Below are 27678 nucleotides of genomic sequence, written 5' to 3'. Positions count from 1 at the left end.
TGCCATTTAAACACCTGACATTAAACAAGGAATTAAAATGAAAGAATATCTACGAATTCATGAAAAAATATACTATGCATAACCAAAATAAAGATGTGTTCAATAAACAATCCAAAACATGTAGAACTAGAAAGAATTCAAGAGCTAATAATTCGCTACTAGTTCAATAATTAGAAAACAATTCAGAATACTATAAATAAAAATTCTAACATTAATTGCTAATTTATGCCCCCAAAAATAGTCATTCACTCATTTTTAAATCTATCCACTCCAAACGCTCTTCAATTGTCATTTTCAAGAAGCCACCTTCTTTCCTCTAGTATTGAGCCAGTCAAGCGCTTTGTAACGAGTATGATTATCCAAGTTTGGGACTTCTTTTATAGCATCCCAACAATTGTCATCTGCAACGTCAACTAATTCAATCTTAGAAGATGCTTTCTCAATGGTGTAAGAGAGCTTATTTAAAACATATGGGTCTATATTCTTTGAAGTGCTTGATTTTGCTTCAAATTCGGTCCTATCTCGTTTTCTAGTTGCTCGTGGAACCTCGGAACTCATAGGTTGAGATGGTAATGGTGAAGCAAGGTCCTCAGAAAATAGAGGTTGATATGAAGATTCTTGCCTATTGCTTTGTATGAATTCACCACTGTTGTGATCAAACACGTAATCATCTAATAAGTTAGTATCCCCATTTTCTTCTGTCTCAAAGGTTCTCGCATCAGTGTCATCTCCAAGTCCAATTGCGTCTTTTCCCGTAGCAGTTCCATTCCCAACTACAAGTCTTAAGTCTTCATAATCCTCAAAAGTATCAGTCCGATAATGTTCATGCTTAGGGTGAGACTGCCAAAGAACAAAAATCATAAGTGCAATTCAAATCCTAATTGTAAATATACAGTTTGTAAATATACAATTTATTATTCTAACCTTAAAATAATCCTCCCATATTTCATCACTAGCTGTGAATTTCTTTGTCATAGAATCCCATCCAAACCCAGAACTATGACGTATAAGCTTACAGTAGTTGTTATATCGTTGTTTGAACCACTTCAAACGGCTTTGATACTGTGCAAAAGTCTTTTCACACCCAAGTTTTGCATTAAGAGTGGGAAGTATTTTTATTTCCACTGTTCTTTTGTTCAACACACCATTCCTATCACGCTATCCTCGCATTGCAGCATCAACTATAAGTCTTAATAATTCATTGCTCTCCTCCGTAGTGTATATATTATATTTTGCTTGTGAATCTCCCATTGATAGTACTTCTTTAGCATGCATAAGATAGAAAAAATGGTGTATGAGCACATATATAACAATATTCTTTGTTGTTTCATAATAAAAGTTTACCTTATGCAACGAATTAAACCGAAAAAGAAAACTTCAACAATCAAATGCTTTTTAATTTATTAATTTTACTATTAAATTATATGAGGTTTTCATTGACTCCTTTAATGAAAATAAAATACTATGTTATTTATATGCTCTCCCTAATGCCTCAAAGTTCATACATTTTCGATTACATATTTGCATATGTTTATGAAAGCAAGTCATCATGTATATGTGTTGACTTCTACCTTCATGGTATAATTAAAAATTGACAAATAATTGATATCTTCTTTGATCCTTTGTTCTTTGCTAAAATGAATATTGGAAATTGCATAACATAGAGCAGTTGCTCCATTTTTCCCAAATTATATAAATCCAAAACCAGCAACATTTCAAAGTTGATTTTGAGTTAGAATGATGCAAAAAGAACCACCTATGAACCACAAAAGGAAAATATTTTACACGAAGTTTCTACGATTAATTTTCCATACACAAATTGTGCTCCATAAAATAAAAAATAAAAAATTCTGCTCCACTATTCATATAATAGTAATCGTTAGAGGTATAATAAATTCTACGATTAATTTTCCATATACAAATTATGCTCCATAAAATAAAAAATGAAATCGAACACCCACTAAAAAATAAAATCGAACAAAAAATTTTACTCCACTATTCATATAATAATTTAATATTTACTTACGTTGACCCATATAGTTGAAAAAAAGTATATACTAATCGTTAGAGACGGTGTTAGAAGCTGTAGACAGATATATTTACGGTACCAATCGCGATAGGAAAAATTGTAGATATATAGACGAACAATTGAAACAGTACTTATGAAATAAGGGAAAAATTATAGACGAACAATTGAAATAGTAACAATCATACCTTTGAAGGAGAAGTTTTTGGTCGTGAGAGGAGGTTTTTTTTATCGGAGAAATCCTAGAGACGTCTTGAGAGAGTTTAGTGCGATTAAAATATGTCAAAATCTCTAGGTAAAATAGAAGACAATTTTTTACTTTTTATGGTAATACCTAAGATATTAAAATTTATACTAAAGAATTTTCTAAGAATTATTGGAAATCTATTTTAATTTTGGATACTTTAAACTTTTATGGAGTCTTTAAAAGTAAGTTTGAATACCAAATGATTTTTATAACTCTTTGTAAATTTATTTTGAATACTACTAAATTTGTAAAGAGTTTATAAAAGTCTAATTTCAATATCTCTAAACTTTTAAATTTTAGAAAAATCATTAAAAATCTAATTTTAATACACCCCTTAAATTGATAATTTAAAATTCAAAATATTTTTAAAGCAATTTATCATGTAATAGAATATTAAATATATCTGTTTCTAAATGCAAGGACAATTTTATTGTTTTATCGAGAGAATTGTTTTTAAATAAAATTAAATATATAAAAATTATTTACTTTTATATAATATTCGGCACCAATTGCTGGTCTATAGCTGCCCTAATTATAGACACCCCGCTTTGCCGCCGGCTGTAATTGTGGCTTCCTTCGCTGCGACTCTCTGAGGCATCTGCACGCGAGCCCCCTTCGCTCTTCGGGGTTTTCCATCGTAGCAGTGGCGGAGTGGCCTGCCCACTACGCTGCTCACTTCATCCACCAAACAACCGGTGGTTGAGCCAGCCAGTCTGCGCCCGTACGTAGATAGATATTGTACACCGGTTGAAGACGACGAGGAATCGGACGTGATGGAGGCGGCGGAGGAGGAATTGCAGTTCCAGGATCATGTCAGCCGCCTACCTTTCGCCCGCGGTGGCCCCATCTTTGTTCCTGGCGTTGTTGGCCAGCTAATGTCGGTCTCTGCTTTCAAGGCCGACGTCCTCAATGAACTCCAGGTTATCCTCGGTTTCGGCTGGTCTTCTTGCTTCCGGCTCCTTAATGTTCCTTCTTTTTTTTTCCCTGATCTATTACTGCGATCTACAGAGCTTGCAGTCTGAGTTGGTTAACACGGGCGAATGCAATTTTGAGGATGAGCTCTCGTAAGATGGAAGTTGAATTTTTCTTTACCCTTGGTTCTTGTTTGACTGTTTTATGGTATCGATGACATAGCTTTCTTGTGTTAGGGTTGATGAGCTGAAGGTTCTTACGGAGGAAGAATTGGTCGAGAATGCTCTTAAGGATGATGTGAAGGTGCGCCTTCCGGTTCTCTTTGAGTGCTAAGCTAATGTTATTGTTTTCAACAAAGGTTGACGTCATTTATGAGTGATTGCAGGATGTTGCTTGCCTTGACGATTCACAACTGTACCTAGAGTGCTCAGATGATATGTAAGTTTAGGTTAAAGTCATTTTTTTTTACCACAAAACGAAGCATGCTATTTTGGTCCATGTGCAATTAAATCAATAAGATTTAATCCACAAACTGCACTATCATTCTTCTGCAATCCTGGAGCCTCCGGAACCCATTCAATTCTGCAATTACATTTGGGACTTTAGTCCAAATGATACCCCTTCATTAGGCTTGATTATTTGATAAAATGAAAGAAAAACCAGGTAGAGAGATATAGAATTAAGAGAAAAGAAATGAAAGGGAAAGGAGAGAGACAGTGAAGAGGACAAGTTCCCTTTTTAAGAAGTAGCACTTAAATTCTACTTAGCCCTCTCTCATCCACAACTGAGGAGATTTGAAAATTATACATATAAGATCTGGTTGTCTAAAAAATCCAATGCATCATCTAGCTGTGATGAGTTTTCCCACCTTTTTCTTCTTCTTTTTTTAATAGATGAAATATTCAAGATCCTACTTGGATTGCATCAGTTCCGTTTCATTCCTAGCCAGTAAGGTTGGGCTTCAGTTTTTGCCCAGAATATCTAATTTGTTTGACTGGCCTATGTATTGAAGTTTGAACAAAATGGCTAGGTGTACCTAGAATGTTTTTATTTTCTTTTTCAAGTTTTAAATAGAGCCTAACTTTCCTACCCAAACTAGTGGACACTCAATCCACTCCATTCTCAAATTTCTTCAAATAAGAGTGAGAAGTGAGAACCATTTGGTCCATTTCTCTTCACCTCCCTCTTTGATTGTCATCTGATGGATCCTTGGTGCCTGATTGATCTTCAACTAGTGTGTTTTTTTCCCTTGAATTTGTTTCATATCTGAATGGGATAACTTTGTTGCATCAATGTTAACTTATTCACTCTATAGGAGCTTTGTTGATTCTTTGAAAATGTGAACTCAATTTTCCTCTGTTTTAATTATGTTTCATATACTGTTATTTACTTGAGTTATGCTTGTGTTGTAGAGTGGTAGATCGTTGTATCTCAGAGAAGGAAAATGTTTGTTTGACAAACTCTATATCTGAATGCATAAATTTGGATCACTCTATAATATCAAATGATTCTGATACTTTGGCACATGAATCCAATGATTTGGGTAAAAAGGTTAAAAAGAAGAAAGGAACAAAAAGAGGAAGGCGCTTTGATAGAGATTCTCGAGCTACTGATCTAGAGGTTTGTTGATTGATTCTCTTTGTAGTTTGATATATGTGCTTGATCATTTCCATTAAATTTCCATTACTAAGTTTCAACTTTAAATTTTGTTCCTATTGGTTGTTCTATATCAACAATTTTATGGTGAAAATCTGTTGTGTGCATAATAGTGTACAACAGACGAGGTATCCATTTTGACGCAGAATAAATCTCGATTGGCATAGTTTTTCTGTTACATCCTGCCAAATGAGTGGAGCGAACTATTAACTAACTAGGCCTAACTTTGATCCAAAATGCTTAAATTGAAATTAATTGTGGTTCATTCATCTAAGTTTATAAATCTCCTTCATTAGTCTGCAAGTGATCATGCACTAAACTAGCACGTGACAATGCCCACCACTTATGATCCATATCTTCGTTTTGATAATCCATCCATCATATGACAATCTTTTTTCTTTCGCACAAAGCTCAACAATAATTGCATTACAGAGTTCAAAGTCAGCTAATTCTATACCTTTCCTACTAGCATCTGTTGAACATAAATCTCTTTATATAATCTGCTAAAATTTGTAAATCTATCATCAACAAATTAGTGACACTGATAAGTAGTATTGCCTAGAAAAAGGTTATGTAACCTCATTGCCAACTAATACAACTAATTACAACTAGGAAATTTTTTTGGAGAACAAATCAATATAAGATTTGGGGTGGGCTCTTCCCTATCACCTCTAAGTTTTCATATTTATTAATGTTTATATAACTATTTCTTTTTGTTTTTTTACTTTTTTTTTGTTGGATAATCTAGCTTGATTTATTGATATCTGATTTATAAATTGTTAAGGTAAAATTATTGAATTTGAGCTATATTGATAGCATATTGTTGAATCTAACATCTTATAATTTGTTATTATTATGTCTATCTTTGTTCGTGGATTATTTAACTTTTAGTATAAACATTAGATGCTGTCTTTTATGCTTGATTTATTCATTTGGAGAGAAACATTTCTCTGGAAGGGTGTGAGTTTCAAGGCATTTTTCTTCAATTACTATGTATATATCACTATTGAAGGGGCTTGAAGTGTCATCCATAAAAATTGGCGACTTATGTGGAAGGTGAGAGGAAAAGTCCTCCGCCCAAGAAATGAGGTGTGGGTGGGTGGCAGTTGGCAATTGGAGATGTCAATGAGTTTGAGGTGTGTCAAATGGTAATGGAACGGGACCAGGTAGGGTAGGGTTTTCAATTCCATTGTTGCTCTGTGTAGGAAATGAAGGGGACATATATGAGGATTTTTTTCCTATCCTATCCTTCCTCACCCTACTTTTTGTGTGGGTCGAATTAGAGTTGGGTCAATAAAATCTAAAAGATAGTTTGTATTATTAGTATAAAATGTATAAACAATAACTAAATTTATATAGGATTAGGTGGATTATAAAAATTCAATTCCATACTTGCCTTGCCTTGCCTTGCCTTGCCCGACAGTACGAGCTATTTTTTGTCCCATTGACACCATTTAAATTATGAGCAATGTAGGTCATATCTTAATTGGGGCGAAGCACCGTCATCTCTAATTGAAAGAGGAGTTGTGGTGGAGGTGTTGTGATGTTTTGGGTGGGGGTTGGAGAGGATCCCATGTAGATGTACCACTGAGGATATTTATATATCTGAACAGATCATGAATTTAATAATATTTAGTGTATGTTAGAAAGTTTTTATGATGTTATATTAACTTTTAAGATTCAATAATAGAGATAGACATAATTAATAATAAACTATAGGATGTTAGATCCACCATGCAACATGGTAATTTCAGATTCAATAATTATACCTACTAATTAACGATTATAAGATAAATATAAGTTCCATGCTATCATCCAACAAAAAATTGTAAAATCATATTGAAAGAATTATACTAAACAGTCATAAAATTTGCACCCCTTAAGAAATATTATGAAGAACCTTGCTCAAATCCTAGATTGTTGTGCTCATTAGTTGGAGCTTGTAATTATTTAATATGATCCTTCATAGGTTTAGTCAAAGAATAATTATGAGGGTTAACAATGATTTAAATACATGGTCAATAAAAGTAACTACAATAGTTATCTAATATCATCAACTATAATAAGTTCCAGAATTATAATTTTCAATCACTTTCCATAGAAGTTTACAAAAATGATAATATTTAAATGATTACAAAAATATTATGACTATTATAAACTTATTATTAAATGATGGTTTAAATAATTATGAGAAATATTATTACTATTGTAAACTTATTATTAAATGATGACTTAAATAATCATGAGAAAACTAGAATATCAATTCAAATTATTTCTGATCTAACAATTTAAAAAAAATCTAACTAATGCGTTTAGAAACTTGCTTTTTAAAATTAAATTTTGTGAAAGTGTTAGATCTTGTTTAGGGTAACATATATTGAACTAATTAAGGATATGTATATGAAGACTTTAGGCGAATTAATTGAAACATTTCTAGTAAAGATGAAACATTTACAATAAAGATAGGGTTACATCGAAGATCAATTTTAAATCTCTATCTTTTTATACTAATCATGGATGAATTGCCACATTCAAGGCAATACATGTTGTTTATAGATGATATTGTTTTGGTAGATACAACACGTGAAGGAGTAAATGTTAAACTAGAATCTTGCATAGAAACACTAGAAGTGAAAGGTTTAGGCTTAGTAGAGTAAAGATAAAATATATGGAATTTAAATTTAGCAATATTGGACGTAATTATACAATTGTAAATATATGAGATGATGAGTTGTATGAGAACTTTTAGGATCATTTTTGCAAAACAATGTAGGGATTGAAAAAGATGATTTATATAGAATACAGTCAGGTGTTTTATGTGATCGTAAATTACCTCTAAAACATAAAGGGTGTTAGGATCGATTTGTAGCTAAAGGGGGGTAAATAGCTTGTCACTCTTCGTTTGCCTGCTTCGTGATGATGATATGCAGCGGATAGAACTCGAAGCAACACATACAATGCTAACACAAGGATTTATTTGGTATCCACCTCAAGAAGAGGTGACTAATCCAAGGATCCACACACGACATACTCTCCACTATGAAAAACACTCTTTATTGGTAACTACCGAAGGCGGAGAAGCCTTGTACAAACTCTCAATACAACAAGAAGAAAAGAAGAAGCGAATACAAAGAAAATCTTACAAGATTTATACAAATAAAACCCTAGCTAGCTTCTTCTTCTTGTGTGGAACGCCTCTTGATCTTGGAAGTGCAGTAACACTTTACTCTAAGAAACCTTCAAGAGCTGGCGAGATCACTTGAGAGAATCGTGAGAAGAGGGAGTGGAGAGATCATGAAACAACGCATGCGAACGCCTCTTAATGGCCGCACAACGGCTAGTTTTTGAGCTTAGTCGATTAGGAGGCTTTTTGTTCGCGCGACAACAACTGTAAGCGCTTACCAAACTCGCATTACGAAATTCTAGCTTAATCAATTACCTTAGTCGATTAAGCTATGATAATCGACTAGGTTAGTCGATTACCAAACTTTCTGTCGACTTCGCAAACATAGCTTAATCGATTGGTCTAATCGATTAAGCTATGGTAATCAATTAGGTTAGTCGATTACCAAACCTTAACTTCCAAACTGAAGTCTAGGGTTCCTTTACCCAAAATTCGGTCAATCGTGACTTGTTGGGACTCTTCATTGCCTAGCATCTGGTCAACCTTGACTTGTTGGGACTTCTTCATCAAGTGTCCGGTTATGACCCACTTGGACTTTTCCCTTTGTGCCAAGTATTCTGTCAATCCTTTGACTTAATTGGACTTACTGTCTAGTGCTAAGTGTCCGGTCCTCCCTGACCCACTTGGACTTTCTTCCACTAGATGTCTGGTCATCCTTGATTCATTTGGATTTCCTTGTGCCAAGTATCCGATCACTCCTTTGACCTACTTGGACTTCACAACACCAGGTGTCTGGTGAACCTTGACCCACCTGGATTTCCACGTACATGACTTCACTCACCAGGTCTTTTCAACTGCCTAGCTTTACTCATTAGGGCTTTCACCTGGCTTCACTCACCAGGATTTTTCTTCTGCCTAGCTTCACTCACTAGGACTTTCACCTGTCTGACTTCATTCATCAGGACTTTCACTTGCCTGGCTTCACTCACCAGGACTTTCACCTAGCTTCACTCACTATAATTTTTCCACTGCCCGGCTAGAAAGGTGGAGTTGCATGACAAGACAAAAAGCAAACCTTGGTTAGCAACAATATAACAAGCTAAAAATTATTTAAGTATAGAGATGATACAGTAAGAGATAGAGCCCAATGACACATAAGGATCTATATAGCCGTTGTTGTTGGTGGTGGTAGATCTTGTTAAGTTATTTAAAGTTGCTTTAAATTGGGAGTTACGTTGTTGAGAGTGTAAGATAATTTTAGTAGAACTTTATCTAATTTGGTTTCTTTTCTAGTTTGTAATTTTGTTTATTTCATATTTTGATTGATTCATTTTTGGTATCAGAATATTTATTTCCTTGAATATTTTAAGTTTGTTTTCAATTTTATTTGTCTTCGAACCTTTAAAAGGATGCTACTTTCCTCAGGGGATTTTTTTTACAAAAGTGGATGAACTTGCAAAGATAAAGCAAAGGCAGGATGAGGATAAGCTAGCAGCCAGATTGCACTCATTTAGGTAAGCTTGCCACCATTTTAGCACCTTGATCTTTAATGGATGAATAACTACCTTTGTTTAGTTAAGCACATTTCTTTCATTACCATCCTGCCTTTTCATGAATACTTTTGTGTTGAGAAAGTATATGAATTATGAAGATGAACAGTGAGTATGCTCCTATAGAAGAAATGCACTTGCAACTTGGAAGGATTTCAGGGTGTTTCAACATGTATGTAGATTGCCTAATAGGCATAGACACTTCAAGTAGTCGTAATGATTGATGACTTATACATATTAACCAATATAGTGACATGTATACTCTTTATGTTTTGCAGAAAAAAATTAAATCTTCTGTAATATCTGAAAGGAATGCCAATAGGAAACAACTGGTAGTATTGTAATAATTGTTTGGAAAAAGTCAGCCTTATATTTAAGTAACTCAAAATAAGCCATCAGCTATTTAATTTCATATGAACTTTATTCAAAATTCCATGATATTGTTCCTTCACAGACATCCATTTTAATACCATATTTCATGTTTAAGGAGAATGAAGCTAAAATTGTCCGCTTTATGTGGAATGGATGCTCTCAGAGGATTGCCAGTGAGTTGTGCACTTGATGGTAGCTCTAGTGGTTGACAGTAGGGTAGTATAGATTAGATAAAAAAACAACATCAAAGTTTTTCTGTGCTTTACATTATTCTTTTCATCTTGAGTTTTGTTTATGCAGTGGCAACTCAAAGCTTTCTGAAGGAATAGTTTCATCCTCACAGAAACTTAAGAAGATGAAGTCCTTGAGGTTCATAACCCGCCCTGTAAAGGTTTGGCTCCAAACAATTTATCTTACTGTGTTAGCTTGTAAGATGTATGGCACTGCATCTTTTTTTAAAGAAAGACAAACCTTTTCTTAAATTTTCTTTTCTTAGTTTGAGGTATTTTCAGCCATCTGACTGCAAAAGTATACTTATTAATTTGATTTTCTTTTGATCATATAACAATTGTCATTTTCGTTAGCCAGTCATTGTCTAGAGGTAGTGCAGATTCTGGACTTCTTATTATGTTGGAATTGAAAGCATAATCCAAGCCCCTCTTGATTTTTGATCCTTCTTTGCTTTGGAAACTGTGGTACACAATCCAACATGTCAAATTGGGGTTATTGTTCCTGTCGTGATTCTCTGTTCTATTGTTTATTGTACATTTCAAAGTTGAGTATCTTAATCTTCATTCAGGATCCTTTGTTCCTTGTAATCAGTCAATATGGTAAACAACCCAACATTGCAGAATGGTTTATGATCCTGATTAGTGCCATTTAATATCAGTTATAAGCCTAGATCAAAATTAAGCATAATTTTTTCCTATAATAGAACCATGAAAGAAAAGCTCAAACTATCAATGGCACAGTTATAATATGTCAGTGAACACATTGATTAAGGCTCTATTATTGTTGCCAATGGATTAGTTAAATGTTTTTCTTAAATAAATTATCAATTTCATATTTTTGTTTAGGCATTTTTCTGAATTTGTTTGTGCATTGTTTTGGACAGGTAAAATCTGTCAAATCACAAGAATATGTTCCAGTGCAGTTTCCTGAGATGGTTCTTTGCCTTGAAATATATGACAATCAATATAAATGGAGAAAGGTAAAAATGAGTGTCTTTTATATGGTTCTTAGCACTAGAAGTGATGACACTCCCTACAGTAATTGTATAATTTTCAGAAATGTGGATTTTATGGCATGACAGTTGCAATAACTTGTGATCAATGCTTTTGTAAAGCATTTTTTTATGTAGTAGATAATTTCATCACAAAATTTCAATTTCAAAAACCTTTGCTTATATAGTTTAGGACTTCCATGGTTCACTAGAATACTTCTAATAAACCCTGAAATGTCATGCAGAACCAAGAATTTTTAGCTTTGGGGAGCCAAACCCTTTCGGAATTGAAGAATCACATATATTGTTTGACCAATAAATTGATGGATACAGCAGGGGTGCATGATAATTCTGGATATTTCCTTATTGAAGTAACAGCTTTCCCTATTTCTGATTTGTGCTATTCCTGATTTTATACAGTAGTTGACTATATAGAGATTGGCCTTCATGCAGGATACCTTTTGCAATGATTTGAAGGATCCTTCTTCTATTGACTATAGCAAACCTATATTTGATTGGCTTAAGAATAACAATGACGAGGCAGTTAAAAAATGGGATTACATCTTGTCTGGTGGGCTGAAGAAAGAACAAAAGAAGCTTTTAGGGGACATGAAAGTCTCAAGCTTACCTAATTTCAGATCTGTGGATATGCATAAGACTAGATTTTCTGATCTCGGAGGATTCAGATTGGGTTCTAGTTATCTCTATTGCCACCAGGTGCGAAATGCTTTCTTTCTTTCAGGTTTAATTAGGCTCAAGTAGTTGCATCAAAACTTGGGGTTTCTCCATTGCTTCTTACTAAAATAATGTTAGTAAAAAAATATTTTCTCAAAAGCTCATCAATGGAACTCTCCTCACAAAAGGTTTTATAATTATCTTTTATTCGCGTAATCCATGCTTTTGAAGAATTGATTCAATATTCTGTTGATCCGAACTTCTGTATATGTACTATCTCTAACCTAATGCACGATGGAATTTGCTTTACTATTTCTATTTAGTTCATCTATTGTGATATCCATAGTAAGTTGTTCAACATCTATCAGGACTTTATTTTATCCACGTCTTGGAAAGGAGTATCAGTGCCCAAGCCACATTGCATTTTTAATTGACGTTATATATATTGGATCAATACCCAAAACTTCAACTTTCTCTATTTAGTATTGAGATGTAAGATGTTCATGCCCCTTCATTTGTTTCTAAAAATTCACAATTTCATACTGAGGTTCAACATTTTGGTTTTTCTACTTGTTCCAATCTCTTGCTAAAACATAACAATGTTAGTGCTGACCTAGTGTTGGATTGGTCATGCCTGCTTTGTTTTTGACCAATGCCACCTTTATTCCTCCCACTTGACCTATTTACTGGCAAAATTTGAAATATATTAATTTCATAAGTCATCGAGTTAATAATACATAGAAAAATTTGTATAACTATATTATTCCTCAATTTAATACTGTAATTGCTATGTCTAAGCTAAGCCAAATTTCCTATTTTATTGTCGGTAACTGAGTCTAAATTCGTTTTAGTTTGAAGTTGAATGAGCAAAGATTAATCAGGTTTTAAGATGAGTGCTCACTGGTGTAATTGAAGTTTTATTTATTTGTTTGTCTTTGGACTTGAGTCTTTCTTGTTTTCTCCAATTTGATATTTAATCGGGAAAAGAGTGCTGGAAGGTTAGTGTTGAGATTCCTCTTCACCTATCTTCTTCCTTTGCGTGAGATAGTGAGAGATTGTTCTTTGCATGATCAGATCAATGTGTGTGTGTGTGTGTGTGAGAGAGAGAGAGAGAGAGAGAGTGCTTGTGCCAAGCAGCTGCATCTGTCTCCTTGGTGCTCAAGCTTTTAGGAGCAATGCATGATTATCAAGTTCTGATTTTGCCTATTTGGTTTTGGTTTCAATTTGGTCGATTGGCAGATGGGTAATTTTTCCCTGCATCAACTGAAACAGAACTGTTTCTTGCCTTGTAATCAGTTCAATGCATCCAATTGGTTTGCATTCTATACTACCAATTGTTTGATATGCACCTTTTAATATGCATGTTGTGCTACCTATCTAACCACTGCATAACAAGCACTTAGCCTTGTGATGAAATGCAAAAATTTTGACTTTGACATAACTTAAACTAGAGCAGGACAGGACTTCTACTTAATATGAACTAAATCAAACTGAAAATCTTAGTTTAGTTTTTTTTTTGTTTTAAATGGAATAGTGAATCCCATAAAATAAATAGCTACAAATTCCTGACGAGCTAGACTTTCTATCACACGTCAACTGGACATTGTATCTCTCTCTTTAATTTCCTCCATTTTATGTTTATGAGGTCTGCTACACAATTTAGTTATATTGTTTTTGTTATTTATTGTTATCATTTTTGTTCATGATCGAATTTACGAGAGGCATTTTTCATCGACATGCAATATCATTCTGAGTTACTTGCTCCAGGTATACCATAACCTTCCTGGTTCTATAGTTGCAGTCTCATTAGTTTCTTGGAATTGATCAGGGCAACTGCAAGCACAGCATAGTGATCAGAGACATGAGACTGATCCATCCCGAAGATGTTCAGAATCGGGCCGAGTACCCACTCCTTACTTCTACACTACGACCACGCTACAGGAAATGCTCAGTCTGTGAAATATATATCGCAACAAAGATGACAGTCGACGATAAGTGGGCTCCAAAGAACCCTTGTTATTTCTGCATCAAATGCTATTTTCTACTTCATTACAAGGAGGACAACTCCTTGTTGTACCCTCACACTGTATTTGATTATTTTCACGAATAATCATATGCTTGATGGTTCATTCCCTCGCCCTTTTCAATTTTATTTGGTTTGAAATTTTGAAAGGGGCTCAAAGACATGCTTTCATCTACTTGGTATCATTATTTTGTTAGATTTTGGCTATGACCCCAATCACGCCTTTCTTTGATTCTCAAGTAACAGCAACTTGTGCGGGCTTCAAATCCATCGATTCCCCTGTATGAAGTTCTCAACAGAGTACACTCCCAAATGCTCCGCCGGAATCTGGCTGCTCCACGGCACTCTCGTAGCCACATTTGCCCCTGGCCCATCGCTGCCGGACTCCCCGTAGTAGAGCGTTGCCAACGCGAAGTCATTCTTCCATGGCATCCACCCCTCCGGCCTCACGATCTCTGTCAGGTGCGAGTTGATGAACACTGTCCTTGAGTACTCCTTCCACGGCCTGCCCAAGTAGACCTGGTGGACCGCCGGCTTGGACCTGTAAAGCCTCATGTACTCCTCGCTGCCGTTGACGGTGCACCGCTCAAACACGAACCCGGTGGGCTGCGCAGGGTCAGTCCGGCCGTGGGCGGTCACGGTGTTGGATTCCCCCTTCTCCGGGTTGAGCTGCCGGGGGAGGATGACGAGGAGGCAGTCGTGGAAGACGGTGGCGGAGTTGCCGAAGATGAAGTCGACCGTGCCGGCAATGCGGCAGGTGTTGTAGAACTGGCGGAGGGAGTGGGCGTAGAGAGTGTCTTGGTGGCCGAGGAACTCGACGGATTCCAGGATCGATTGGTCGCTGGCGGACCGGAATGCCACCGCCTGGTGGGCGTCCGGCCCGGCCGTGTTCTCGAATGTCAGATAGCGCGCCATGAAGCCATCGCCAAGAACGCCTGCAATTTATAAAGAATAGATTTGGTATTTTAAATTTAGATAGAAATATTTGACATTACGATAGAATTTGTAAAAATATTTGACGTCTTGCTCACCGACGGTGGCTGTGTTGTAGGTGGAGACGCCGGGGGTGTCTGCGTTGAGGGAGCCGGTGATGACGGTCTTGCCCATGCCGTCTCCCACGAACGCCAGGTTGGGCTTCTCCAGCGGCACCCTCACCGTTTCCTCGTACACCCCTTCCTTTATGTAGATCACGTGCCGCTGCTGGGAGTTCACCGGCGCAGCGTCCACCGCCGACTGCACCGTCGTGAAGTCGCACCCTTCGCCGCCCTCTTTGCATACAGTCGCGTCCGGATTCCCCGAGAAACAACTCCCAGCGACACCCGCGCCGAACCCCTCCGGCGGCGGCGTAGCTGCCGCGACGTCCGGCCAGTACCCGTCCCTCTCCGTCTGCGGCGGAGCCCACAGCGAGGTGTTGGCGCCGTAGCGCTGCAGGGCGGCGATCATGGAGGCGGCGCTGCCGGTGACGTTGGCGAGGTCGGAGAGGAAAGCCATGGCGTCGACCACCTGCTGGGTGTCGCTGACGTACTTGTAGGCCGACCAGCAGTCGTACTGGTGAAGCGCGACGGCGCCCGTGAAGAGGCGGGCGCCGGCGAGGTCGCCGGCGGAGAGAGCCGAGGAGGCGACCCCGACGCGGTGGTCAGCGAGGTAGAGAAACTCGAGGCAGTTTCGGGCGGCGGCGGTGCGGTTGAGGTCGGAGGCAGAGGCTCCGAGGATGTCCTCGGCGGTGGCGCGGGCGGTCTTTGTGCCGTCCGAGGAAGCGGCGAGGGCGGCGAGAATGAGGTCAGCAGGGGCGGGGTTGGGAGGAAGGGACGAAGAGAGAGAGGAGAGGGCGGACTCGCAGAGATCCGGGAAGCGTGAGGCGCGGCAGGCCAGGTTGATGGCCGCAGAAACATCCCCTCCATCGCCGGGGAGAACTGGCGCTCGCCGATGATGCGAATGGTGGCGGTGGCCACTGACGTTGGTGGAGAGAAGAAGAAAAAACAGCAGCAAATAGTAAAGGAGAGAGGAAGCCATGGCGGAGAAGTGGAAATGTGGAATGGGACGTAAACCAAGACGGACATCCTTTTGTAGAAGACGATCGATTGAACACTTACCAAAGATTGGATTTAGAGACCCAAAATAATAAAAAAATGGGAAAACAATTTCGGATAACTAATTGAAACCTACCATAATTGACGAAGAATACTGGCGATCGCGTGAGGAACAGGGGAAGTGGGAGGCATGCCTACCTTCCACTGCCGTCATGGATGGCCGGAAGTGGAAAACAGAGGAGGAAGGGAAAACACAGCTTTCAGTGCTCGTCCTTTTCTTCTTGTTGCTTGCAATTATTCTGCTGTTTTTGACAACGGATCAAACAGCGTTCCTTTGGTGCTCCACACAACTTTACTTTTTTTTTTTTTCCCTCGCATTGTTAAAACTCTTATCATATCACATTATCAGATCACCAAATTCGGAAAGTATGAAGATGATTTTTTAATATCTAGTGCTTACTATAATATGTTAAATCGGAAGTCATAGTATTCCTTAATTGCAACAGCTTAAAATAGACGGGTTCGTGTCATATTTATTTATTTATTTTTGGATGGAAAGGAGAGAATTTTGTAGCCTTGTAGGACAGCAATTCATAAAGCCAGCACAATATTTAAAAGAAAATAATTATAAGTAAAATAAATAAAAACTAATTAATTAATGTAGCAAAACCTTTATATAAAATGTAGACAAAAAGTTACGTCTGAATACAAAACGTAATTGGTTGAACGAATCAAAACACAGCCTCCAACCACATCTTGCCACGCGGCAGCCCGGGCTCGTGTCTTCGACGAATAGTATGAGCTGGAGTGCATTCCTATTCCTACCTGCCACAATTATCAAATGGCATCCACGTCCTTCAAATTTCCATATTATTATCTTCTTTATATGTGATTTTTTTAAAACTAGTGATATTTTTATTACAAGTTTCGTTCTTTTATTCTAAATTAGTAACATGTAACTACAGTTTGGGAATATATAAATTAAAGTTTTAAAATTAATAAATCATGTTTTCAATATCTATTTTACCTTTTATTGGTAAATTAATTAAGAATGATTATATGATTGTGTAATATTTCACCAATTTATTGCTATAAGGTAGCAATCATGAAATTTAATTTGATCAGAAATTAGTTTAAAAAAATCATTATTCTTAATATAACGTGTCAAATTAATATTTAAGAATATAAATATAATCAAGAAAACTAAATAAATATATTAAATATATAGGACTTGATTAAAATTGACTATATATTTAGAAAGTTTGAAATGACATATAATCATATCTTTGTTCGTCTAATTCTATTGATTATATCTACACTCTCAAATATAATTTCCATATGTTATATTAAGAATATCAATTTTTTTTGAACACGAATGCATTCAAAAACTTCTATTCATATTTAAAAAAATTATTACTCTAATATAACATATGAAAATATGATTTAAGTTCGGAATGATATGAAATCAATTTTTATATACTTGTATAGTTCTTCTTATTATCTTAATGTCCTCAAATATTATTTTCATACGTGATATTAAAAGTAATAATTTTTTAATATAAATTAATTTTTTTAATCAACTACTACAAGGTAATAATGGATTTAGACACTCATCAACATAATAATGCCTTGAATCAATTGTTATACATAAGTAATCGATTCAAGAAGCGAAAATGAAATTATATATGTGATTTGATAATTTTTAAATTTAAGTAGGTGATTTAGATATAAATTTTCAAAGAACTTCGGAACTTCCCCATTAAGTAAGGAATTATGTATAATACTTGAAATCGCATGGGTGCCTATGCAAAAACTGAGGCTTTTTCTCTCTATATAAAGCCCTTTCCTTCTCTGCCACGCCTCACCCACAGGGTCGAGGGCGGCGCGTTTACTAAGCTTCGATCGGGTTCCCCAGGAGTGAGTTTTCTCTTCCTGAATTCCTTATTTTGCGAACATGATTTGTTATTGGTCTGCCAATCGTAGATCTCTGTTGGCCCTTTTATTCTAATTGAAAGATTGGGAGTTTTGCCCTTTTTTCTGGTTATTATGAGGCGTTTCTTAACCGATCGTCGCTTTGGCTATGATTTAGATTGGTAACCCTTTAAAGAGTTTGCATGTTCTTAGATCTGTTGATTAATCATGCTAACTCCGAGTAATTGATCGATTGACTTTAAGTTCGAAGTCAACGCTTGTAAAATTTGAGTCTTCCGAGCGTTAGTTGCTTGTGATGATTATCCCAAATCGTTTGGATCTATTTTGGAAAATAGTTTCTATTCATAGACGTCTTTGACCTGAGGGTTGATTAGGTACCTCATATTAGAATTTAGGTTTGCTGGTTTATTATTAGTTATGTCTCTCAGCTGAATTCAGGATATATGCTTTCAAAATCCAGAAAAGTAGATCTCTTTGAGCACGAGTTGATTATTTATGATTCATTTTCAATCTCTTATAGTGTATCATCGACTATATAAGAAATTTACTTCGTTCTATTTTCTTGATGTTAGAGCTCTGATTCTATTTCCTGTTAAATGTTTCTACTGTTTTATACATTCCAGTTTTATTTGGTGATTAACATCTCTTTGGTTGTGTCTCGCAGGATTTTTTTTTTCTTCTGTTCTGTTCTGTTTTCTTTAATATATTATGTTGCTATGGTTCCACTCATTGTTCCAAACATTCATTTAAAGTTATTTTTCAGCTTGGTCACAAACATGTAACAAGGCTTTGTTCAATATAATTAGTGTACATATGTTTAAATATTTAGATAAATGTATTGTTATTGGTAAATCTTACATCTCACTTTCACTTGGGAATAATCTTTTCAGTTCATTCTTTTCTTTCTTATCACTTATCTTCATCTTGGAAGCATAGATGATTGTTGAACGTTACCTAACTTAAGATTTTACTTGCAGGATTCTGCTTCTTTATCAATGTATTTTGACATCAGAAAGGAATATCCTTGGTTTCTTTGGTGTAACTTTTGGTTTATATGCCGTAGGCGGCTGAGGTGTTCTCATCGAATAATATTTCGCCACTGGATTTGATAAATACTGAGATTTTGTCTTGAAACTGGATTTATTAGATATACAAAGACCTCGTGAAACATCCAGTTCTAAGATTGCTGAGATTGTCATTGCCATTAAGTTGTGGATAGGTCCTTATAAGTTCTACTAAATCACTTTTCAAATCTCATTTTAGTAATACTGTGAAGAATCACATCATCATGGCCAAGACTAAACTTCCCCCAGGCTTCCGCTTCCATCCAACTGATGTTGAACTTGTTTGGTACTACTTAAAAAGGAAACTAATGGGAAAGCCTTTGCGTTTTGAAGCTATTGCTGAAATTGAATTGTACAAATTTGCTCCGTGGGATCTCCCAGGTAACCTCATATCTTCTTTGTTTTTTATCACACACACAAATACATGAATACGTATTCCATTCTATACTTCTTCCTTTATCTTCAAATTGCCATTGTTTCTAAGCAGGCTACTTATTTTTATATACAGACAAATCTCAGTTGCGTAGCAAAGATCTGGAGTGGTACTTCTTCTGTCCTCGAGATAGAAAATATCCTAACGGCTCTAGAGCAAAACGCACAACTGAAAATGGTTACTGGAAAGCTACTGGAAAGGATAAAGCTATAATTCACAACTCTTCTACCATTGGAATGAGAAAATCTTTAGTTTTTCATGTAGGAAAGCCTCCTAAAGGCAACAGGACTGACTGGATGATGTATGAGTACAGACTTGAAAGCAAGGAATTGGTTGATGCTGGATTCTTTCAGGTTGTTCTTGATTTTCAAAATTATTTAAACAATCTTTAATGCTCTTTCTGATATGTTCTCAATTGATAGTATCCTATACAATGTTAGTGCTCTGCTATTATATGCTCCTGTTAACATTCTTTGTTTAGTGTATTGTCTAGTAACCTTGTGTCAGTGTCCAAGTAAGCATTGTAGCCTACCATGCAATTGTTCCACCATTAGGAAGGTCAATGTATAGGCTAAATGTTATTTTTATTGGGTCTTCGAATCTGCATTGCAAAGGAACATTTTCAATGCATAGCAATAAGACCAAATTTTCAATTCAAAAGGGATGAACAGGTAGAAAATCCTAGAATGATCAAGACTAGAACTAGACTTTCGTGAAGGTGCATATTGGCATGTGTCACGTAATTTTCACTCATCCATGAATCTATTCCCGTTGATGATAAGTTTTTCTCGGATTATTGGAATGTTCAGTAGAATAGGTGCCAAATGGAGGAACTTTACTACATGAGACAAAAGATGTACAGATGCACTGCAATGCTTCACATTAGGAAGCTGATTTGTTTGTCGTAAAGGTATTTCGAGACTTAGGTTTTCTATGTTTAATTATTGTTCTATTTGGATATATTTCTTATTGATGATTTCTGATTATAGCTGTTGGCTCCTATTAAGTAGTTTAAACCAATCAATTGAGATTAGTTTCAAATTGGTAAAATCTGTCTTGCTTGTTGGATTTTTACTGCATAAACAGCTTTCTTGTGCATGGTGACCTATGAAATAGATGCCAGGACAATTATAGATGTCTATTCTATCCTAGGCAGCAACTTTTCTCAGATATTAGGCACTGAATACATCACACATTAACTGTTCTTAATTTGAGCATTGGTCATAGTTGAGGCCTTTGTCTAGGACCTACATCTGCATAATCTGCCAAATAGCTTCATAAACCTTCAAGCAGACCATCTGTGTAAAAATACTGGTTGCATTTACACTCTGTGCTCTGAAGTGTCATTTTCAGTGTTGCCTGATTATAGTTATTCTTCTATGTAACTCATCACTCATTTTTCTCTACAGGATGCATATGTAATCTGCAAAATCTTCCAGAAAAGTGGCTCAGGTCCTAAAATTGGGGAGCAATATGGTGCACCATTTAATGAAGAGGATTATGATGATGACACAACTACTGAGGATTTCTTCTCTCTTTGTCCAGAATCCTTAGGTGTTCAGACTACTTCGTTTAATCCTGTCACTGAGCAAACTATGACTTCTACAGTCAGTGAGACATCTTCCGACCCTGATCTTGAAGTTGATGGAATACTGCTGGATGAAATATTAGAGATTCTTTATAGCTCTCCGCCTAGAGAGGATGCTCATGACAAGGTATCTGACATTGTTCTTCCAGTGCTTATATCAAATACATGTTTACTTATTGTGTGTGACGATCTGTAACAATTATCTTGCAGATCTCTGATTCAGCCTTTCCTGATGTGAATATCAATGAAACTTCTTGGGTAGATCCTGAGGAAAATCCATATTTTCAGGAACTGATTTCTGGCAACACGCCTTCCACAGACCTTCTCAATGAAACTGCCTTGTCTTCTATGCTACGAGAACTTGAAAATGAGCAGTATGTGGAGCTCACTGATTTTTGGTTTCCCGAGGATAGTGATCCTTATCAATCTACATTGCTGACTGATGCATCAACATCCATGCATAATAATCTGGTTCCTGTGGCTGAAATTACCAATGAACAACCTCCAATTAGTATACAGGTTCTTATAACCGATTTCAGTCTATTTTATGTTTGGTTTCTTTGATCAATTCATCTTTTTTTCTGAATTGAAAGCCCTGTTTGATTGTAAATCTGACTATTTTCCTTTATCTTGGTATCTACAGGATGAAGATGTTGGGAGATTTACCTATCCCAGATGTTCTTGAATCTGAATTCCTTCTAGCCAGTTTCAGCAACCCTTTCATTTGAGGCATTCAACATCAGAAATCTTCATGAATGATCCTAAAACTTTCGAGAACTCCTGAAGCATTACCCACCCAGATGCCTCTGCTGAATATGAGCTGGGGCTTTCCTGAGTCTGTTCGAATTTCTGCACTCAACACAGCACAACTTTTTTCTTTGAAGAATATTTAAGTTTTCATGCTGGTCATATTCCTTCTATGTTGTATAGCCAGGCAAAAATCCATGAGAGATGCCAATTGTTCTAATAAATGATGGCCAACAGGCAAAGCAACACGATATTGCTGCACGATTCTGCTTGTGCTCTTCCTTTGCAGAAGACACAATCGTCTGAAGAAAGCTTCCGCCGCTCTCTCGATTCAAAATACCGTATCCTATGTACACCCGAATCAACAGCTGGACATAAACAGATATCTTATCTGTTGCTGTGTTTGTTGGCTCAGTGGCTCAGCATTCACAACGCATCTCTCAAAATTGACGAGTCCTGGGGTTCTCTCTACTGCTTTATGCCATTACTCTTTGCACTTGCCTGGCAAGAGAACCAAGTGATGAATTGTCAACTTATGTCCTGATCTGTATTCGAATCCGGAAATAATATATTTATCTCTTCTTAATCACCTCTAGATTTCATTGCTACTTTCTCAATGTGATTGTTAATCTTAATTTACCTTAATTAAAACATATCATTATTTCTTTATTATGCTCTTAATTTATAAAATGCTTAGCTATCACACTGGATAGCATAAGTCCTCTACTAATTTTGGTGACCTGAAGCCGTATAAGAGTGAAGAACAGCAGACATTGTTTGCCTTTTTTGAAGCATCTCTGGTCCAACTTCTTCGAGGCTTCTAATGGCACAGGAGTCAACTAATTTAGTCATGCCAAGTCAAACTTTATGTTTCTCTAAATTCTATTAATATCTAAAGTGCTAATGTAACTTAAATCATCATTCACTCTCTTATTAGGTCCATGTGTCTCTACCTTTCATTCATTTCACTCTCTTATTAGTCCATGTGTCTCTCTACCTTTGCGCTGGGGGCGAGCGTGCCACAGTGTGTCTCTCTACCTTTCATTCATTTTTGGATTGACCGATTCAATCCTATAAAATTTTTTTATTGACTATTAAATAAATTCAAGAAATATAGATGAGCCACGGGATGATTCAACGTCATGAGTGGTTCGCTAGAATCAAACTCTCTTTGTTTCAGAGAGAGTTTCAGAAACTTATCCTTTCACTTACCATTACACCAAGTAGTGGTTCGTTATGTTGGAATCAAACTCTCTTTACTTTGTATACTCGTCCTTCCATTTACCATCACATCAAGTAGTGGCTCGCTATGTTGGAATCAAACTCTCTTTGTTTGGTATACTCATCCTTGTATTTACCATCGCACCAAGTCTCAGAGTGACAAATTCATTCACTCTTGATATCATACTGAATGCACACATAAAATCCAACTTATTTTTTATTCAAATATTAAAATATATAGTTTAATCATCTTCGACGCCAACACCTTGAACATTTAAATAATTTTAAATATGTTTTATTAATATCAAAACGCTGATTAAGATTTCATTTTGCTATTAAAATATTTAATATTTAAAATAAAAATATCTATTTTATTTTTAATGGCCACTTAAATATCATTCTTTAAAATTTTAAAAGGAATTTTAAAAAAGATATTAAACACTAGGGAGTATATTAGAAAATACATTTACGAATACAAAACATTAAAAAAATATTTATCAAACACTTTAGTCACACCGATTTGATAGTCTAACAAACTCAATAAAATTTAATATAATTTTTATATGGCTTGAAAAGTACAGAAATAAAATAAAATAAAATAAAAATTAGCTGGCGAATTTGAGAATTTTACATTTAAACGGGAAAGTAATAGCGTCCAATATATTTTATAGTTTTCAAACATATTTTTTTATTATTTTATGGCTTACCCCTGCATATACGATTTGAGGTAACAAGTCAATGATTATATATATATATATATATATATAAAGATCACGCTTAATAAATAAATAACTATTCAATTTTAACTAAGGCTATTTAATAGTCTAAAATAACTCATTAAATTTAAAAATATTTTTTTTACATGAATGCCACTTTCAAAAATGCTAAAATTTGAAAAGTTAATAAATTCTACTAGGGATATTTTGAGTAAATTTCTTGATAAAATTATACCATTACCGTTATGCAATTTCTTCTCGATGTCGACTGTAGCAGACTAAATTTGTTTTGTCTTTGGAATTTATCAACACGGTTTGACCAATTAGATTTTTTTCCCCCATGTTTAACAGGAAAATAAAATCATGCATCGAAATCGAAATTAGAACCACAAGAACTACTTTTTTTTGGATACGGCAAAAAATTATCAGACATTGAAACAAGATCAAACAATAGCAGATAGAAGAGGGAGGAGGGCATTCGCAGTTTCTGGTTTGATCGAGAGCATGAGGAGCATCCTCAGTCTCCCTTTCCTTCTTCCGCTTTTCGGCTTGCTGCCGACCTCAACTGCAGCGGCTCATGATAACTTGCAGGTGGGTGTCATCTTGGACAGGTCCACATGGATTGGCAACGTAAGCTGGACCTGCATCGCCATGGCCGCCAACGACTTCTACACAGAGTATCCAAACTACTCCACCAGGTTGTCTCTTCACTGGAGGGACACAAGTGATGAAGGCGCCATCCCTGCAGCATCAGCAGGTGATACCTGTCCGTTCGTGATTTGAAGATTCTTTCAATTTGTATCAATTGTAACTCTGTCGAATTGAATTGAATTCAGCACTCGATCTGCTTCAGAACGTCGGAGTAGAGGCCGTGATCGGTCCACAAGCATCAACCCAGGCCAAGTTCGTGGCGGAGCTCGGTGGCAGAGCTCGGGTCCCGGTCCTCTCGTTCTCGGCGTCGCTGCCACGAGTTCGAAGCTCTCCATACTTCTTCCACACGGCGTGGGACGGGTTCTCGCAAGCTAGAGCCGTTGCCTCCCTAGTCAACGCTTTCGGCTGGCGAGAAGCAGTCACTGTCCTCGAGGATTCAGACTACGGTGCCGCGTTCGCGCCTTTCCTCACCGATGCTCTGCAAGAAGTCGACGTCCCTGTCAGCTGCCGGAGCATGATCGCTCCTCGAGCCACCGGCAAGCAAATTGCGTCCGAACTCGACAAGCTCAGAGCAAACAGAACCAGAGTTTTTATTGTACACATGTACTCTTATTCTCTGGCCTTTGGTTTCTTCAATCTCACGAAATCTCTAGGCATGATGAAAAATGGCTACGTGTGGATCGTAACCTACAGTTTAACCGATATCGTCGATCTCATGGGCTCTTCGGCCATGGATTCGATACAAGGAGTGATTGGTTTGACCCCCTCGGTGAGAGAAAACGAGAGGCTGCATCGATTGAATCGGAGATGGAAGGAAGATCGTCAGTTTAAGTTCAACGTTACAATGTTCGGTTTGTGGGCGTACGACACAGTTTGGGCTTTAGCCATGGCGGCAGAGGACGTCCGAGGATCTCTGAATTCTTCGTTCATGGCGTCCGGTTCCACCAATTCCACCGACTTAGGAAGAGTTGGAGCGTCCCTGATAGGTCCGGAGCTGAGAGATTTGTTACTGAGCAGTAGCTTCGCCGGCGTGGGTGGCAGATTCCGGCTGGATGGGCAAGTGTTGGAATCGGGAAGTTACGAGATTGTTAATGTGGTGGATGGTGGGAAGAGAAGGATTGGGCTATGGTCGCCCACTAAGGGCATTTCCTTAAGTAATGTGAATGTGACCGACGGTGATGGCGTCGAATGGCCCGGCGGCGGCTGGAGAAAGCCGAAGGGATGGGAGTGGCCGATCGAACTGGTGGTGGGAATTCCGGTGAAGCCTGGCTTCGAACAATTTGTAGAAATTAATGAAAGCTCTGGGCGAAAGGGCTACTGCATTGAGCTATTTGAAGCGGCGATGAAAGAGCTCTCTGTGAACTTCAGTTACAAGAGGTTTAGCAATGAGCAAGGGGGCAGCAATGGAACTTACGATGATATGGTTTACCAGCTCTCTCATCAGGTCAGTTGTAATCTTTCGATTAATTCTGTAATTTTTTTTTAAAAAAAAATTTTGGATGTGTGTTCGGATAATTAGAATATCGATCTTAGAGATTGGATGCGGTTGTCGGCGACCTGACGATACGAGAGAACCGGACGCGGTACTTTGACTTCACGCAGCCGTTCACGGAGTCAGGCCTGGCGATGGTGGTGCCGACCCGCGACGCCCGCCGCAAAGGCGCGTGGACCTTCTTGAAGCCGCTCTCCCTCAGCCTCTGGCTCGCCAGCGCCGCCTTCTTCATCTTCACAGGCGCCACCATCTGGCTCCTGGAGCACCGCCACAACGACGACTTCCACGGAGTCGGCGTCGGCCCCGTGCTCTACTTCTCCTTCTCCACCCTCGTGTTCGCGCACCGGGAGCGGCTCGCCACCAACTCCGGCCGCCTCGTCGCCGTCTTCTGGTTCTTCGTCGTGCTCATTCTGCAGGCCAATTACACCGCGAGGCTGACCTCCATGCTCACGGTGGAGCAGCTGACGCCGACAGTTGAAGACGTCGCCCAGCTGTTGAAGGACGGCAGCGCGGTGGGGTACCAAAAGGACTCCTTCGTCCAGGGGCTGCTGCAGAGTTTAAAATTCAACGAATCGAAGATCATTCCCTACGAGTCGGCGGAGGAGTACCACCAGGCGCTGATCAACGGGAGCGTGGCGGCCATTGTCGACGAGGTGCCTTACCTCAAGGTCTTCATGGCCAAATACTGCCACAAAAACTTCAAAATGGTCGGGCCGATTTACAAGAGCAGTGGATTTGGATTTGTAAGCACAATTCACCGTTTATTCCAGCTAGCTATATAATTCGATGTTTGGATTCACCTTCTCATTTCATAATGGCCTAAAAATATCGACAGGCGTTTCCAAAAGGCTCACCGTTCGTCGGCGAGGTGTCAAGGGCTATTCTGAAGGTGATGCAGAACAACACCCTGATGGATAAGCTGGAGAAGAACTTGTACCCCACGGTTTGCGCCGACAACGATACTGACACAGAATCAAGCAGGCTCACGTTCCGCATCTTCTCGGGGTTGTCCCTCATCACCGGAACCACTTCTCTCTCAGCCTTGATTCTGCATTATTCAATCTTCTTCCTCCGGCAGCAGAGGCCTTCTCTGCTAAATTACGATCAGTCTCCGCTCCGGCGGGTTGCCATGCTAGTGCAGCTCTTCAAGCAAAGAGGCTCTTCTCTGCAAGCATCAGAGGATCCCAAACCTGGAGAAGGATCCACCAGGTCGGCCGTTGTGCTGGCTTTGCCGTACGCCGGCGCTAAAGAAAACGGATAGCAAAGGCTCCCTCAAGCATTCCTAGCCAAGACCATGGAGATGCTGCGTCGCAGGGTGACGCTGCAGAAGAAGGGACATCATCAATTGATATCTAGGTGACAAAATTAATTCCAGACATTGATGGCGATGTTTTTTACCATCGTATTCGCTCTTTCTGATTATTTTAGTTAGTTTGAATATCAAACTGACAGAATTTTTTTTATTATTATATATGATCCTGTGTGAGCCATGGACCACTGGTGATCTGGATGAGGCAGAATGACTCTGGAAATGTCCTATAAATATCAATAAAGTGGGAAGGAAATTATTATGAAGCGAGCTAAAAGTCTCTAACGTAACTACTTTGACGATTAAATTAGAAATGAACAGAGCAAAAGGATGGCACAAATGTAAGAAAGTATAAAATTATGTGCATTGATCCTATCCGAAATCTATGTCAGATGAGAAACCAACAATCAGGGTGAGAGAGTTAACAAAGAGAAGATTGAGCTCCTGGACCCCAAGGTGCGTTGCAAGTTTTTAGATCTTTGAGGGGAGTAGGGAGGAGACGTTAAAAATGATACACACGGACATGCACACACCATAGAGAGATCCCATGGGGGCGTTAGAGGGAGAACCAGAGAAGAGATCCATGACATAGGTCCTCCAACACTCAAGTCAGAAAAAGATGCTCTACGAAAAGTGTAGGAAAAGTAAAATTGTAGTAGATGCATCTGTGTAAGCGTACCTAGCTAAC

At 37.8% G+C, this 27678-nt stretch overlaps 5 protein-coding genes across 8 annotated transcripts; 3 read left to right on the top strand and 2 right to left on the bottom strand.

The window, feature by feature from the left end:
- Window positions 1-294: 294 nt before the first annotated feature.
- LOC122019034 (uncharacterized protein At2g29880-like) lies at window positions 295-1178 on the bottom strand. Its single transcript, XM_042576544.1, has 3 exons — window positions 1146-1178; window positions 925-1062; window positions 295-840 (listed from the first exon to the last, which is right to left on the bottom strand). Exons 1-3 carry the CDS (start codon window positions 1176-1178, stop codon window positions 295-297), a joined length of 717 nt encoding a protein of 238 aa, XP_042432478.1.
- Window positions 1179-2798: 1620 nt separating this feature from the next.
- Window positions 2799-13913, top strand: LOC122018843 (snRNA-activating protein complex subunit-like). 3 transcript variants are annotated; one of them, XM_042576280.1, is made up of 12 exons: window positions 2799-3193; window positions 3282-3337; window positions 3422-3488; window positions 3571-3623; window positions 4598-4631; window positions 4737-4805; window positions 9391-9479; window positions 10188-10278; window positions 11002-11097; window positions 11355-11480; window positions 11563-11826; window positions 13613-13913. In XM_042576280.1, the coding sequence occupies exons 1-12, from the start codon at window positions 3047-3049 to the stop codon at window positions 13892-13894; spliced, it is 1374 nt and encodes a 457-aa protein (XP_042432214.1). In that variant the 5' UTR covers window positions 2799-3046; the 3' UTR covers window positions 13895-13913. The 3 variants fall into 3 exon arrangements, with proteins under 3 accessions (XP_042432214.1, XP_042432213.1, XP_042432216.1); XM_042576279.1 differs by having other exon boundaries at window positions 4598-4805; XM_042576282.1 differs by having other exon boundaries at window positions 4598-4805; window positions 13552-13687.
- Window positions 13914-13918: 5 nt separating this feature from the next.
- On the bottom strand, window positions 13919-16133 carry LOC122018842 (probable pectinesterase/pectinesterase inhibitor 51). Its single transcript, XM_042576278.1, has 2 exons — window positions 14839-16133; window positions 13919-14742 (listed from the first exon to the last, which is right to left on the bottom strand). The coding sequence occupies exons 1-2, from the start codon at window positions 15818-15820 to the stop codon at window positions 14069-14071; spliced, it is 1656 nt and encodes a 551-aa protein (XP_042432212.1). The 5' UTR covers window positions 15821-16133; the 3' UTR covers window positions 13919-14068.
- Window positions 16134-17696: 1563 nt separating this feature from the next.
- LOC122018844 (NAC domain-containing protein 82-like) lies at window positions 17697-22190 on the top strand. 2 transcript variants are annotated; one of them, XM_042576283.1, is made up of 6 exons: window positions 17697-17754; window positions 18747-19214; window positions 19342-19619; window positions 20676-20981; window positions 21065-21373; window positions 21498-22190. In XM_042576283.1, exons 2-6 carry the CDS (start codon window positions 19058-19060, stop codon window positions 21537-21539), a joined length of 1092 nt encoding a protein of 363 aa, XP_042432217.1. In that variant the 5' UTR covers window positions 17697-17754; window positions 18747-19057; the 3' UTR covers window positions 21540-22190. The 2 variants fall into 2 exon arrangements, with proteins under 2 accessions (XP_042432217.1, XP_042432218.1); XM_042576284.1 differs by having other exon boundaries at window positions 17740-17754; window positions 19033-19214.
- A 1746-nt stretch (window positions 22191-23936) lies between these two features.
- On the top strand, window positions 23937-27254 carry LOC122019033 (glutamate receptor 2.9-like). The gene is made up of 5 exons (XM_042576542.1): window positions 23937-24028; window positions 24130-24295; window positions 24375-25633; window positions 25723-26424; window positions 26517-27254. Exons 2-5 carry the CDS (start codon window positions 24190-24192, stop codon window positions 26940-26942), a joined length of 2493 nt encoding a protein of 830 aa, XP_042432476.1. The 5' UTR covers window positions 23937-24028; window positions 24130-24189; the 3' UTR covers window positions 26943-27254.
- The last annotated feature ends 424 nt before the right edge of the window (window positions 27255-27678 follow it).

Source organism: Zingiber officinale, chromosome 9A (assembly GCF_018446385.1).
Source record: "Zingiber officinale cultivar Zhangliang chromosome 9A, Zo_v1.1, whole genome shotgun sequence".
Classification (NCBI taxonomy): domain Eukaryota; kingdom Viridiplantae; phylum Streptophyta; class Magnoliopsida; order Zingiberales; family Zingiberaceae; genus Zingiber; species Zingiber officinale.
This window is presented reverse-complemented; position numbering and strand designations above follow the sequence as displayed.